The sequence below is a fragment of the Vigna angularis genome, chromosome 10 (assembly GCF_016808095.1).
Source record: "Vigna angularis cultivar LongXiaoDou No.4 chromosome 10, ASM1680809v1, whole genome shotgun sequence".
Taxonomy (NCBI): Eukaryota; Viridiplantae; Streptophyta; class Magnoliopsida; order Fabales; family Fabaceae; genus Vigna; species Vigna angularis.
Genome location: NC_068979.1, coordinates 2042723 through 2056186, shown reverse-complemented (window position 1 = coordinate 2056186; position 13464 = coordinate 2042723). Strand labels below are relative to the sequence as shown.

Below are 13464 nucleotides of genomic sequence, written 5' to 3'. Positions count from 1 at the left end.
AATCATTTATCTTGTTTATGATTTTCAAAATGGAAGAATAAAGTCAAAGCTATCAAAAGAAAACATTGATAAATAAGTTTTAAGGGAAAAAAATTGAGAGATTGTAGTTTTTATATAGTAATAAAAGTTGGTATATCAGATTCTATAGAAAAAAACATTATGCATTAAAATTCAATTTTTATGCCGGCTAATAAAAAGATAAACCAACTTTTATACAGATAAAATGAATGTAAATGCTTCATATTTTGTTTTGACAATATAACGTTAAACCGTTTGAAAACTTTACAAGATACGTCAAAATTGACATGGATTCCTGCAATATGTAGAAATTGATTATAGGGAAGAAAAAAAATTGTGTTCATTATATTATTTGAAAACACTCGTAAATTGGGCAAGTTTGTGTTTATTATAATTTTTAATTATATAGTTTATATGGATTAATTATAATTTACAGTTTATTAAACTTTAAATATATGAAATAATTTTGACTTAAATGATAATTTGATTTTTATTAATCTTAACTTAAATGGTAATTTGATTTTTACATTTAGATTTTTATTACTTTTGGTTCTTATGGGTGTTTTTTATTCAATTGAGTTATAATATGTGTTAAATAGGATGATCTATTTCTTTACATTTGTATTAAAAAATGATCACATATAAGTATAATGAAATACTTAACTAATAATTTGATTTATATGTTTAAGTTTATGGTTTATTTTTATTCTTATATATTTTTTATTTAATTGAGTCATTATATTATTTAAATAAAGCTAATTTGGTTCCTTGTACGAAATTATCTTTAAATTTGATGTGATTATGTGTAATTTCAAATCATTTTATTCATTTTCAACCTTTTTTTATCTACATAATCTTATTGACATAGTCTTTTTCGAATATAAGATTTTCATTTTTGTCTATTATATGTTGAAGATAGACACATTAATATAATTATGATTTTTAAATTCAGGATTAATGGATAATGACTAAAAAAACCCATATTATCTTCATATAAAGATATAAAGATTCAATTAACTCATAAGAAAAATATAGAAAATAAATTATTAATTAATTAATTAATTTTTTCATTAAAAACTACTCACCTTTAATAAAAGAGATTACATAAACTCTATTTAACCATCCATGTGACTCAATTAAGTTAAAATCAAATGTAGGACCAAAAGATATAAAAAATATAAATATATAATTAAATAATTATTGTTTCAATGTAAAGTATTTATCATGTTAAAATAAATAATCAGTATAAGCGAAAAATAATAATATACTTTTATAAAATGGTGATGAGATATTAACATGTAACTACAAAATATAATTTTAAAAGTTTAACAAATAATTCTTAGAATTATATTTTTTTTTCTAACACATATTTGGCAATATAAAATAAGAAATGTTAAAGTATTTACTCTTATATTTAGAGATATAAATACTGACAATTTTGTATGCGAAAAGGAATCCTGAAAACAAAGTGACACAAACCATTGCTTGAGGAGTAGAAAAAGAAAGCAAGAAAAAAAGAAGACCGTGTGTGCGGCGGTGTTCTTGGCCGGAATATTCCCTGCTGACGAACAGAACTTGCCACATTTGTAAATATACACCTTCATTTCCCGATCATGCATAAGTGTATAACCAACACTCGCACAACCACCTGTTGTGTAATTTTCGAAATTGCTCTGCAATTCGATTTACTCAACTGATGGGATCAGAAGGGTTTCTCAGTTTCACGAGATGATGGTAAGTGACTCACTCGTTATCCATTTTTGAATTATTTTTATTCTATACTTGTTTGGCATTCTTCAGATTATCATGCCATTCATTGTTAACATGACTTGTCTGCATCGCTCCATGCTTTCGAGAGAAAAAAAAAAAGAACATTTAATGGATTGGAGTAGCTAGGTATAGGTTTAGGTACGCCATATGTACATGTTGGAGGTTCTCGCTCTTTGAGTAGTTCCATGGCACCTAATGGGGTTTCATTCTATCACATAGGCACTACTTTTGTTTTAAATAGCAATTACTCCCTGTGTTGCCTGTTAACTGTTTAGTAGGGGCTTAATACTTCAGCAATAGATACGTATATATATATATATATGAGAATTGAGGTGGTTGCCATCTCCAACTACCCATTTTATGCATGCCACATCGGTTGAGTTGTTGTCTTTTAGGTAAAGTACATCAATTTCAGCCTCAACTCTTAAAACTTTTTCATGGTGTTTGGTGTTTTGCTTTTATAGACGTTAATCGTTGCGGGATTTTTATCCAGTTAACTTTTTTGTGCCACATGTTGCAAATATGAAATATGAAGTTGAATTTTCCCCTGGAAATGAATTTCTAGACACTCAACTGTGTAAGAATTCTAGTCAGCTTCGCAGTCTTGAGGGCAAGGAGTTGTCTGAAAATGTGCCTAGTGGAAAGGACAAAAGTTGTCCTGAAGTCGAAGAAGCTATGTCATTACAACAAATAACAACAAAAGTTAGCCGGAGTGGTAGTTCGTGTTCAAAGAGACCAAGGATGTCTAAATCAGAAAAGTTCTCAAGCCTGAATAAACTAGAGGAGTCAAGAGATGCTTCTGAAAGGCTTGGATCAGACCACATAAAGAGTATTTCTCCTAGTATTTTCTGTCCCCGAAAGCAGACGTTATTTTCTTCATATATATATTTTCACAACCTTTTCCCTTGATTTTGTTTTGGTACAGAAAAAAGTCAATTTCCAAAGCAAAAGAGCCATTCTACCAAGTGTGGAGAGAAAAGGAACATCAAGGTGGCTTCTTCTACGGCTAAGTGCGGTTCTTCTTTGAAATCGGGTGCCACAATCTTTGTTTCTGCTTATGGAGGGAAAAACTTGTTTGGTATGTAACTATAACTCTATTGTACTCTTCATTTTATTTGCATAGAATTACTTTTTGATGTGATTATTTGCAGTCTTGGGTTCACTGTGGTTGTGCGTGAGTGTATCGTTATGCGTGTTACCTAAGGTCATGACTCTTAACCTGTTAGCAATCTGGTTAGGTGTTTCTAACGTAAGTTATGTCGGAACTCTATTCACCCATCCCTAGCTTCCTAGTTAACTATTGTGCTATATGTTGATGTACTAAAATATTCTCTTTAAGACCTAAGTACATAATATATCTAAGTCTTTATTTAGTCTTAATGTTGTGATGGTGATGCTATGGAAGCCAGAAACTGATTTCATAACCACATGTGTTTAGTCTCAGTTAAATGATTGCGTAAGATAAATGTAGGAACTTGATAATGTTTCTTGTAACATGTTTGTTTGAAGAAAAAACATGCTATATTATATTATCATTCTTGAAATGAATTTCATTGTGGTTATATTTATATTACTTTGAAGCCATTTTATCAATATTCAGTTCTTTGTACTTCTAGAAATTTAATGTGTTATTATTTTATTTTATTTAAATTATTGCTCTCATTTTTAAGTCAACCAAATTTACTATATGAGCATTTAAAAATAATAGCCCCCCTAATAAATATGATTTTGGATCAGTTACCAGTAATATTTACCATCTATTAGTATCCAGCCCAAATGCTGTTATACATGAACAAAGTACTATATTATTGGTATGAATTCTGATCAAACATCCTATAAGTTTTGGCCATATACTCTTGGTTCCATGGATATAAATATCTAGTCTAAGTTTCTTTACCAATAAGAAAGGATCCACTGGAAGATGGTCAGATTAAGAGAAAGGTAGGAGAAGACCAAAGAGAACTCTCAGAGCCATTATAACACAATAACAATTATCTATTTAGCGAGCACCGTCTAATTGGATAAGGTTTTGTTGTTATTTCTGTAAGCTTCTCTACCAGAATGCTTTCTGGTTTTTATGATATATAGCTGCCATTACTGAATTAAGATTACGTATTTCTAAACTAGAAATTTTGGAAATTCTTGTCAGGGTTATATGGTCTGAAGCATGATATTCATGATGTGACAAAACTTATGGATGTCCCATCGTTGGATGGACTGCTTAGGGGAACTTTTGACTGCCTTAGTTTGAGTGAAGATGTAAGGAAGAAGACATCAAATACAAGTGGAAGTATTTTTGATTCAGTTAGAAAGGCTTGCTCTCTCCTTCAGTTACCAAAGTCTGTCCAATCCAAAAATATGGATGACATTGATAGTTCCTTATACAAGATGTCTGATAGCCAAATGAGTTTATTTAGTGCTGTAGAAAGCAATGGTATCAAGGATAAAGAGCAGTCTTGCACATCAGACATGTCTGCATGCCACAAGGTTAGTACTTAATAGTTATTATTCAGTAGATTCATTTTATTTCAAGTTGTATCTTATAGGAGTGGTATGACTTATAATGGACTACCTCATGCGCATAAAAGCTGTATCTATAACTTTTTTTGGTTGGTCTTGTTCTTTAGTTCTCAAGCAAATTTACCTTCAGTGATAGCAAATGTAAAACTATATAATGGTAATGTTATTTATACTCTGTAGTACTTGACATCCAGGATCTTTGTACTGAAAACAAAAATTCCTCTAGTCTACTTGACTTTCCATTATATCAACCGAAGGATGTCTTGGAACGGATTGCAGTCCCTCGATCCCAGGACTTGGATTCTCTGTTCCCTGATGAGTCCAAGCCTGTTGTTCCAAAAAAGAATAGTAATAATCTACGTTCTGGCAAGCAGGTATCTGATCAACCAAGCTTGCCAACTTTCCCATGGTCACATGCTTTTGGAAGCCATTCTAGAACTAATTCAGACATAGTTAAGTTATCAACAAGTAGAAGCACGTGTCAAGGTAAATGGGCACGGATAGATTTAATTGCTAGCTCTACTGATATCAGTCGTGGTTGTTTTACAAACCTTGATTCATTCAGTTATGATCAGAGCCTTGTTCCTTCAACCAGTAGTTCAAGCCATAAAGATTGCCCATCTTTATTTGCTATTCTTCCTTTCTGTCAGTGGAATTCCTCATCTTCTGTAACACGCCCTAAAGATTTCGAGGCTACTACAGGTACAATTTTTTCTTCGGCTACCTGATTTTTTTATTTTACCTTTTGTTCTGTATCTAATATATTTCCCCCCTTCGTCACTGTGATGTTATTGAATAAAACACATAATTTGTATATCTGCACACTTGTCTGTCTATTGCTTTACCCTACTTTTCCTTCTTATGCGTGCTCTTTTCTTTGGTTGGACTTCAGGACAAATCATTCAAAACCTCCTTTTATGTTATTTCCCTCACGAAATTTCATTTTAAATCTTATAATCTAGCCAGCATGAACAGCAAGCCTGAAATACGTTTCATGTATTGTAAATCTTAAATCATTTGCTGAAGTTACAAGTGGTTTTAGGTGTCTCCATCTTCTCCCCTGCTTAATATTTTGGTCTCTGGCAGATGGGCACTGTCCAAGATTATTAGAAGCTGCAGAAATTCTGTGTGAAATGGCAACAAACTCTCCAGGACATAACCCATATGAAATCATGAGGTCACAGAAGAAGACTTTACATAAGAACATGAAAGGTAAAAACTTGAAGCCAATTGCAAACCATGAAGAAATGTCTTCAGCACCAACTTCAGTGGTTGGATCCAACCTGATGGCCAGATCTGTTGACGAAATAATTCCTGCAAAAAAGCCACGGGTTTCCACAGTCGAGTACAGGAATGGTGTTCGTTCACATTATGATAAGAAGGGACCCTATTCTTCAAAATCAAGTATGCCATTACCCAGTAAACCGGTTAGGGACTTGATTAAAGAAAACAAGCACTCGACAGCTACCATACTGAAGGAGCTTACTATGATGCACCCAACTAATCGGATTTTGGATAAGGGTAAGGCTTATGTTAGTCAATTCAAGGTTAAAAAATTAGGATTAGTGGATTGGAAACGGGGAAAGGACAAGTGAGATTGATCAAGCCTTATCTCATGTAGAAACATCTATTGCTGTGACAGCTGTTGTGATTACCGAAAGTTAGATTCAGTCATTGGCTGCTTTGTATATTATCCTTATGGCTGCAATCAGATTGTTGCAGAGGTTATTGTCAAGGGAAAACTCGTTTCAAATGTTGTAATTAACTGTAGGTGTACAGAAAACATCATTCTTTGTTCAATGTAATGTAGAGCATTTGAGGCAACAGTAGCAAGCAGATTCTCTGTTTTTGCGCGTGCTTATGTAGGATGACTTTATGTAACAGACATGCCATAGCATGCCACTACTGTATTATTTCTCATCATAAGTAATTGCTCAGTGCTGGAGTGACTTACGGTACCGTGGGTAGTCAGTCGGTGCATACTTACTGATTAGAGACGTGATACATGAATGTGACCATAACTTTTAGTTTCGTGTGTTATCTAAAAACCAGTAACATTTTTCTCCTGTAGTTTGCCGGAGTCTCATAATTTGAACTGTTTGTCTATTCATCTTATTAAAGCACAAGCACACAATAATTTGTTTTCTTTTAATAAAAGGATGAATGAAAAGTGGAAATTAATTGCTAGAAACGAGTTGAATTTCTATCAATTTTATCAAAAAGAAAGAAATGAGGAATTGAGAAACTGAACGTTAACAGTTGAATCTGGTTTTCCTTTCATCCTTTATTTATGATCTCTCTCGTGACCAGCATATCAAAACTTGAGAAATATACTACATCTCAAAATATTAACAAAACACGAGGCAGAAAAAGCGTACATAGAATGAAAAAGTGTCACGAAAACATTTGATCGAGGAGTAAGACGAGTGCCATGGCAAAGGCTGGATCAATGCCAGAATGCACAACCAACTGAAAAATCTCTATCCCAAAAGAGACGTTTTTGGTGTTAGCTTCCTTCCTCTTAATTTCAGCCACGACCCTTCTACACTCATCCAACACCTTACACGTACGATTTGCGTAGGAACCTTCTACAGTGAACGCCACACACCGTTTATCTGAATGTGAGACTCCACGGAACACGTAGGCCAGAACATTGGAGTTTCCATGTAAAATATTGACATGCTTCCTTACACAACAAATTGGACTCTTTGATGGCTCAGACAATTTACTTCTCCTTCTAATGTTCCCCACTTCCCCTTCATACACAAACCATTCTTCCAACAATCCAAGCCTCTGCACATGCTCAAACATGCATAAACTATTTAATAAACAATCTTCAACAAACAACGAATCAAAAAGAAACAAGAGAAAGTCTCTGATACATAAAGAACAATAATTTAAACATACCCTGCGGCGGAACATGGTGAGGATAGATTTTCCCGAGGCATCCATGAGAGTGACTTCGTTGGGTCGACCAATATAATTGTCGACCCGATACACCAAATTCCCACAACAATCGATGACTGTGAATCCTTTGCAACTCATCACCAAGGATTTTCTCCAAACTGTCAGGGACGTACTCAACTGTTCTGCGTTGTTTTTCTCCTCGTCATGCTCTTGTTCTTGTTCCTGATGAACTGCTCTCGACAGGGATCTGAATCTAGGAAACACCCTCATCTCGTTCTCTCTTCTTTCCCTCTGTTCCGTCCTTTGATCTTTATCAAATTCACTCTCTCTTACTTTCAACCTCGCTAGATAGATTCTCTGCGTCAAGTTTAAAAGGGGCCAAAGGAACACATTTATACCATTACTGTCATAACATTCAGGTAGAAAAGTAACACGGAGAACGTCTTCAAAAAAGATAATAAAAAAATGATTTTTTTGATTTCCAATTCTGCTGCTACCAGTATGGGTGACAACATGACATGTTGACTACCCACCCTTACAAGTTCTCACACTCTTTCATTGCGGAGCGCGTATTATTATATAGGGCCAAGACGTTGACATCTCATTTTTAAACCCAGTTTCTTATTGCTTTCTTCTTCTTTTTTCTGACCCTTTTGCCGACATTTTATAGAAATTATCGACTTATACGGAAACAGTACATGTAACATTAAACTAACAGATTTAATCTAGTTTTAAGTTAATTTTTAATTCTGAAAAAAAAAACATCATTAACAGTTGGGAAGAAAGAAAATTATTAAAGATAAGCATGGTGGTGTTGAAAAAGAAAACAAAGATTAGATATTTTCTTTAGTTACGATATTATCAAAAAGTTGAATTTTATAAGTAGAGACCAGAAAGTGAAAAACATGTTACATCTATTTGGTAGTGTTACGATTTTCTATTTTATTGCTTCAAAATCTAGTTTGAAACATGTGAGATTTGTAGAAGATTTTTAAAGCAGTCCTTTTAGAACATGCTATTGAAGTGTTTTGAGAAGAAAATTATTGACGTTGAAATTGTTGAGTTAATAATACTAACACATGTTGGGGAAGGTGACACGTGGCCTCGTTTGGTCTCGAACCATTCCAGAAGCAATCTATTTAGATTCTTTTTCAAGATTTTGGCTTTTTTTCTCAGTTACGTATATACATAGGCATTCTTAAGAAAGTGAGAGAAAAAAAGAAGACAAAAATTAATTTTGGACATTCTTAGATAACACTCATTACTAGAAAGAGTGCTGAAACAAAATTTCTCATTGGTTACGCAAAAAAACAATACTTATTATTGCAAATTGAATAAAATATACAATATAATCTTATTCGTTCTCTTTCAACTAGATATTTCTAATGTTTTCTAGAAAAATATTTCACGTGTATGCTAATAAAATTCAATAAAAAATTAACAAGTCGAACTTGGGCTTATGAGAATGATGGAAAAGAGATCTATTATCATGATAATCGTTATTTTTATATAAAAATAAATAAAAGAAATAGAACGAGAGGGTTGAGTAAATAGAAGAAGGACAATAATAATGAAGTGGGTAGAACATATGATGAGAAAGTGGAATGGCCTACCAGCCATTAGTGTAGTCTTTCAATTGGTGAAGCAGCTGAAAATTGCTTTTCGTCACATGGTGTGTGCTACAGTTACCTAAATACATAGGACAGTAATTGCTTTGACCAAAAAGCTATAAAAAGCCATAGGGTTCATACAATTACATACCTAATTTATTTTTACTTTAATTTGTGCGATTTTGTAAAGTTAAACTAAAAATAAAAATTAGAATAACTTCTTAGAGGAGTTTTGAATCAATTTAATCGTTTGATAATTTAATTATTATAACTAAATTTTATTATATTTATTTAATTTTTTAAATAATTTCATGATGGTATTTAAATTGTTTATACTGTATAATAATGTTTGCTTTAATGTTAAGCTCAAAAATTAAGTAACTAAAAACATAATTAATCTTTAAAAATTTTAAAAATTATTGAAAAACTGATTTTGCTTAAAACCATGACAATCTTCTTTTTTTCCTTAATTGTGTTTGTAATACTTCTTTCAAATATTAGTTATTGGGAGCAGTAGTGATAATGGTTTGAAGGACATAATTAATTGGAAAAATAAAAGGATAATGATATTTTGAAATATTTTTTTGACAATATTTTAATATTATTTACGTGTCATTATGTGACTGGTCTATATTGATGTTTATGATTATTATTATTGATTGTGAAATAATTTTAGATTAATTATATAATGACACGTAAAAAATGTTAAAATGTTATTAGAAAAATGTTGTCAAATATTATTCAAAATAAAAATGGATAGATAGTGATAGGAAATGTAACGGTGGGTGGCAGACATGATTATGATCGTGTGCGTTTCTTTGGTCAATGAGTCGAAAGTTGAAACACGGCTTTGGTGTTTTGTGTGGCTGAAGAGAAGAAGAGAAAGAGCTTTCAAACCGACCCGTGCTGCGTTTGGTTACCATTTATTTGGAGTTTTCCTTACGCTTTTATGCCTCACCACTCTTCAAAACCACTCACTCTCTTTCTCATCAAATGCTTTCCAATTTGATTACTTGCTTTTCAACCATCACAATTCAACAAACCCCATATTTTTAGATTCTTTGCTTCTAAAGTTAAACAGTGGTATAAAATAACATCAATATTAATTAATAATTTAACTTATTGGAATACCATCCTCTCAACAGGTATTTCAAATGTCACTAAAATTAATTAGATTTTAATATTATTGTAGATGTTTGTAGAGGTTTTCCATAGGAGGTTCAGTACTGATAAATTATGAACAAAATCATATAAAAAAATAATATATTATCTCTAACTCAATTTTAAACCAGTAGGGTTATAGATAATTTTACTTATGTATTATACGTCTTATTTGTTTGTAACCAATATAGAATTTCTATCTTATTTAAATTCTTAACCCAGTTAGATTGAATTCAAATTTTTCCAATATTAAAAATCTAACATAATCATGTGACAACAAAATTACTCTTGGTTATCATAAAATTAAACATAATATTTGGTCTCTCAAATTATTAATATTCAAGATTTCACGTCTATTACAAATTAGACGAATTTATAATATATAAAATAAATATAAATCTTATTTTAAAAATTAATTTTTTTTTAGATTGATTTAATTTTAAAATTAGTTTTTAACAAAATTATTTAAAACTTATCCTAATAAAATTTATTATTTGTTAAATAAATCGATTTATTATGAAATATTATTAATATTTAGTCACACTTATATAATATCTGTCTCGTTAATAATATCTGATGAAAACATCAGATTAACTATAACTAACACAAATTTACAATAATACAAATTTCATATTATAAAATAATTTTATAAAGTTAAATTAAGTTTCAAACTTGCTTCTAAAAATTAATACTATTTTTTCACCTTTTGTTATAGGTAAACTAATGTAACCTAATTTACACTATATCATTGCGTTGCAACTAACATAATCATTTCGCACATACATTACTAACAAGAATTTTAAACTTGTAAAATAATTTTTGTGTTCCTCGATTTATTATTATTATTATTATATATATATATATATTTGTTTTAGACATGAATTTTATTAATACACCCATCTAAATTGAAATTATTCTTACAAAAGTAATTTATAAAATAAAGTTGAATTGCTTTTCTATAAATTGATTTTGTTTACAGTGAATATGAAATCGTTTAAAATTTATGAAATCTAACTCTCTCCCATAACTTATTTTTTTTCATAAAAGTGTTCATTTTTCAAATTTTTTTATATATATACTTTCATCGATTAGTACTGCATAAGTTTTATTTTCTCTCTTGTGATGAAGGAAACAAGTAAGGCAGAGATTAATGGGATATTAATGGAACTATATTCAGGTTATTTCATAAAACAGAGATTATTATTTTTCATCATGCATGAAGGACGCGTGTCCCTATTACCGTCTCAACTATAGTAATCTTAGTGGGTCCCGCTTAGATTTCCATCGCTGCGAAGTTTGGAAAATATTACACCTAATATTCCATAATACTCCTTCTAAACGTCAACCACGTGCGCCAGGATTAATTAGCCTTTTCAACTATGTGATGATCTCATAATAACCTAATTATTTATGTCAATAAAATTTTAAAACTTTAATTTGTATATAAGAAAATATAAAATTGAGAGTGTGAAATAAATCATTTCAATTATTAATTAAAGAGATAACATGTACAAAAAAAATTCAATTTCCAATTAAACAATTTATATCATAATTGATTTAAAAGATCAATTTTAATGCAATTGATTTAATTTGAGTCATTTACTTAGAAAGTAACTCGTGTTTCAGATTAATTAAACTGTATAAACAAATTTATATTATACAGAATGCAAATGAATAGCACAAGGTAGAAACAAAATTTCAACTATTTATTTTATAGTTTTTGGAGTTTTTTTTTTAAATTAACAAAACGGATATGTACATATTTCACGTAATAATACAAGGCTTTTACTTCCTGCACTTCCTCAATTTCTTCCAGTCAAAAACTTTCGAAATGACCATTTCACCTTTTGGAAAAAGTGATTTTCTGAAAGTTTTCCGAAACAGTTTTTTCAGAATTTACGAACAAAATTTCTGAAACAAAAATTTCAAATCATAATTTTCATGACAAAATTTCCGAAACATATAAAATTTGTTCCAGAATAAATGTTAATTTTCAGAATGAAATTTTTGAAAATTTTCTGAAACTGATGAAATGTTTTCCGAAATTAGTCTTTTAGAATACTCATATATGAAATGTGTTCCGAGAAAAGCTTTCCAGAATATATGGAATATGTTTCGAAAAAATCTTTTCAAAATGATTTTTTTTCTTCTGTATTTTCTCTCATCTTCTTTTGCAGCGTTTTCTTCCTTTCTTCTTCCTTTGCGGCAGCAGTCCAGTGGCAGTGGTATGGTCTAATGACAAAGGGTGTTTAAGTCTTTTTCACGTATTGTGGGAGTGTAGAAAGCAATAGTCTGATTCCTATTAAAGAAACTAACTTTTGGGCCTGCTGTCTCTTTCGGCTTTTTAATGTAGTTTTTGGTGACAAAAAATATTTGATAATTAATTGTTATATGAAATTTTGAGTTCACAAAAATATTTAGTTTATGTTTCTTGTAAATATTTCCTATTGTAAGTTCGTATCATTTCTAAAAATAAATAATTAGAAATATTTCATAACTTATACTAATAAAGTTATTTAGAATATTTCAAAAATAAGTTTAAAGTCGCAATTTTTTTATTAGTAAATATATTATTTAAATGTAAGTTTTATAAATATAAATTTATTAAAATTGAAAATATTTTCGTGTAAATAACTTTTTTAATCCACATTTGTAAACTTTATATTAAAATAATATTTTCAGAAGAAACTCTGAAACATTGTTTGTCAAAAACGTGAATTGAATGAATCGTGTAATGTACTTTTCAAATAAGTTGAAGCAAGGATGGAAGCAATACAAATTTGTAATTATGAAACCAAAATGGATAATTTTAAATTACAGGGAAAATAGAAATATATTAAAACTTAAGAAATTAAACCTAAAATAAATTCCAAAGAAGGGTTTTTTTTTTTTTTTATTATTATTATTATGTTGTTGTTTAGTTGCGGTATAAACAATAGTCGAATATGTTATGTGCAAAGGACAAGATTTAACATCTGAAAACGATATTTAGAAAATAATATTACTTAAGAATAAAAAGAAATAATAATATAGGTCGGTGTTGATTCAGACTTACGTTTACATATACTACGTAACTACCTAACCAAGATTTTATGAACTTTCAATCATCCAAGAAAATTCAACAACAATGAACGTTTAAATATAATTGTCTTACTGATATGGTTGTTTTACGTATGAATTATTTTGTTTTCAACAATACTAATTGAGTGATAATAGAATGATACATTTTTATATTTATTTTTACATATTATATAAGGATAAAATGATTATAAAAAATAAAATTTTGTATTTTTTTAAGAAAAAAAAATATTGTTAAAATTAACAAATTTGTGTGTGTGAAATATCATTTCTCATACTAATAAAATTCAATCACAAATCTGATGTTTATGCAAAGATGCAGTTACCAAATGCTCGTTTGGCCACGACGATAACTGTTTCTGATATGGACGTAATAATTATATTGCATAGTTATATTCTA

At 30.1% G+C, this 13464-nt stretch overlaps 2 protein-coding genes across 8 annotated transcripts; one reads left to right on the top strand and one right to left on the bottom strand.

The window, feature by feature from the left end:
- Window positions 1–1467: 1467 nt before the first annotated feature.
- Window positions 1468–6402, top strand: LOC108320310 (uncharacterized). Of its 7 annotated transcripts, none has more exons than XM_017551694.2 (6): window positions 1468–1752; window positions 2383–2617; window positions 2714–2866; window positions 3938–4275; window positions 4503–5010; window positions 5395–6400. In XM_017551694.2, exons 1-6 carry the CDS (start codon window positions 1747–1749, stop codon window positions 5901–5903), a joined length of 1749 nt encoding a protein of 582 aa, XP_017407183.1. In that variant the 5' UTR covers window positions 1468–1746; the 3' UTR covers window positions 5904–6400. The 7 variants fall into 7 exon arrangements, with proteins under 7 accessions (XP_017407183.1, XP_017407184.1, XP_017407185.1 ...); XM_017551695.2 differs by having other exon boundaries at window positions 2379–2617; window positions 5395–6399; XM_017551696.2 differs by having other exon boundaries at window positions 2354–2617; window positions 5395–6399.
- Window positions 6403–6560: 158 nt separating this feature from the next.
- LOC108320341 (protein LURP-one-related 17) lies at window positions 6561–7763 on the bottom strand. The gene is made up of 2 exons (XM_017551728.2): window positions 7216–7763; window positions 6561–7101 (listed from the first exon to the last, which is right to left on the bottom strand). The coding sequence occupies exons 1-2, from the start codon at window positions 7483–7485 to the stop codon at window positions 6703–6705; spliced, it is 669 nt and encodes a 222-aa protein (XP_017407217.1). The 5' UTR covers window positions 7486–7763; the 3' UTR covers window positions 6561–6702.
- Window positions 7764–13464: the final 5701 nt, after the last annotated feature.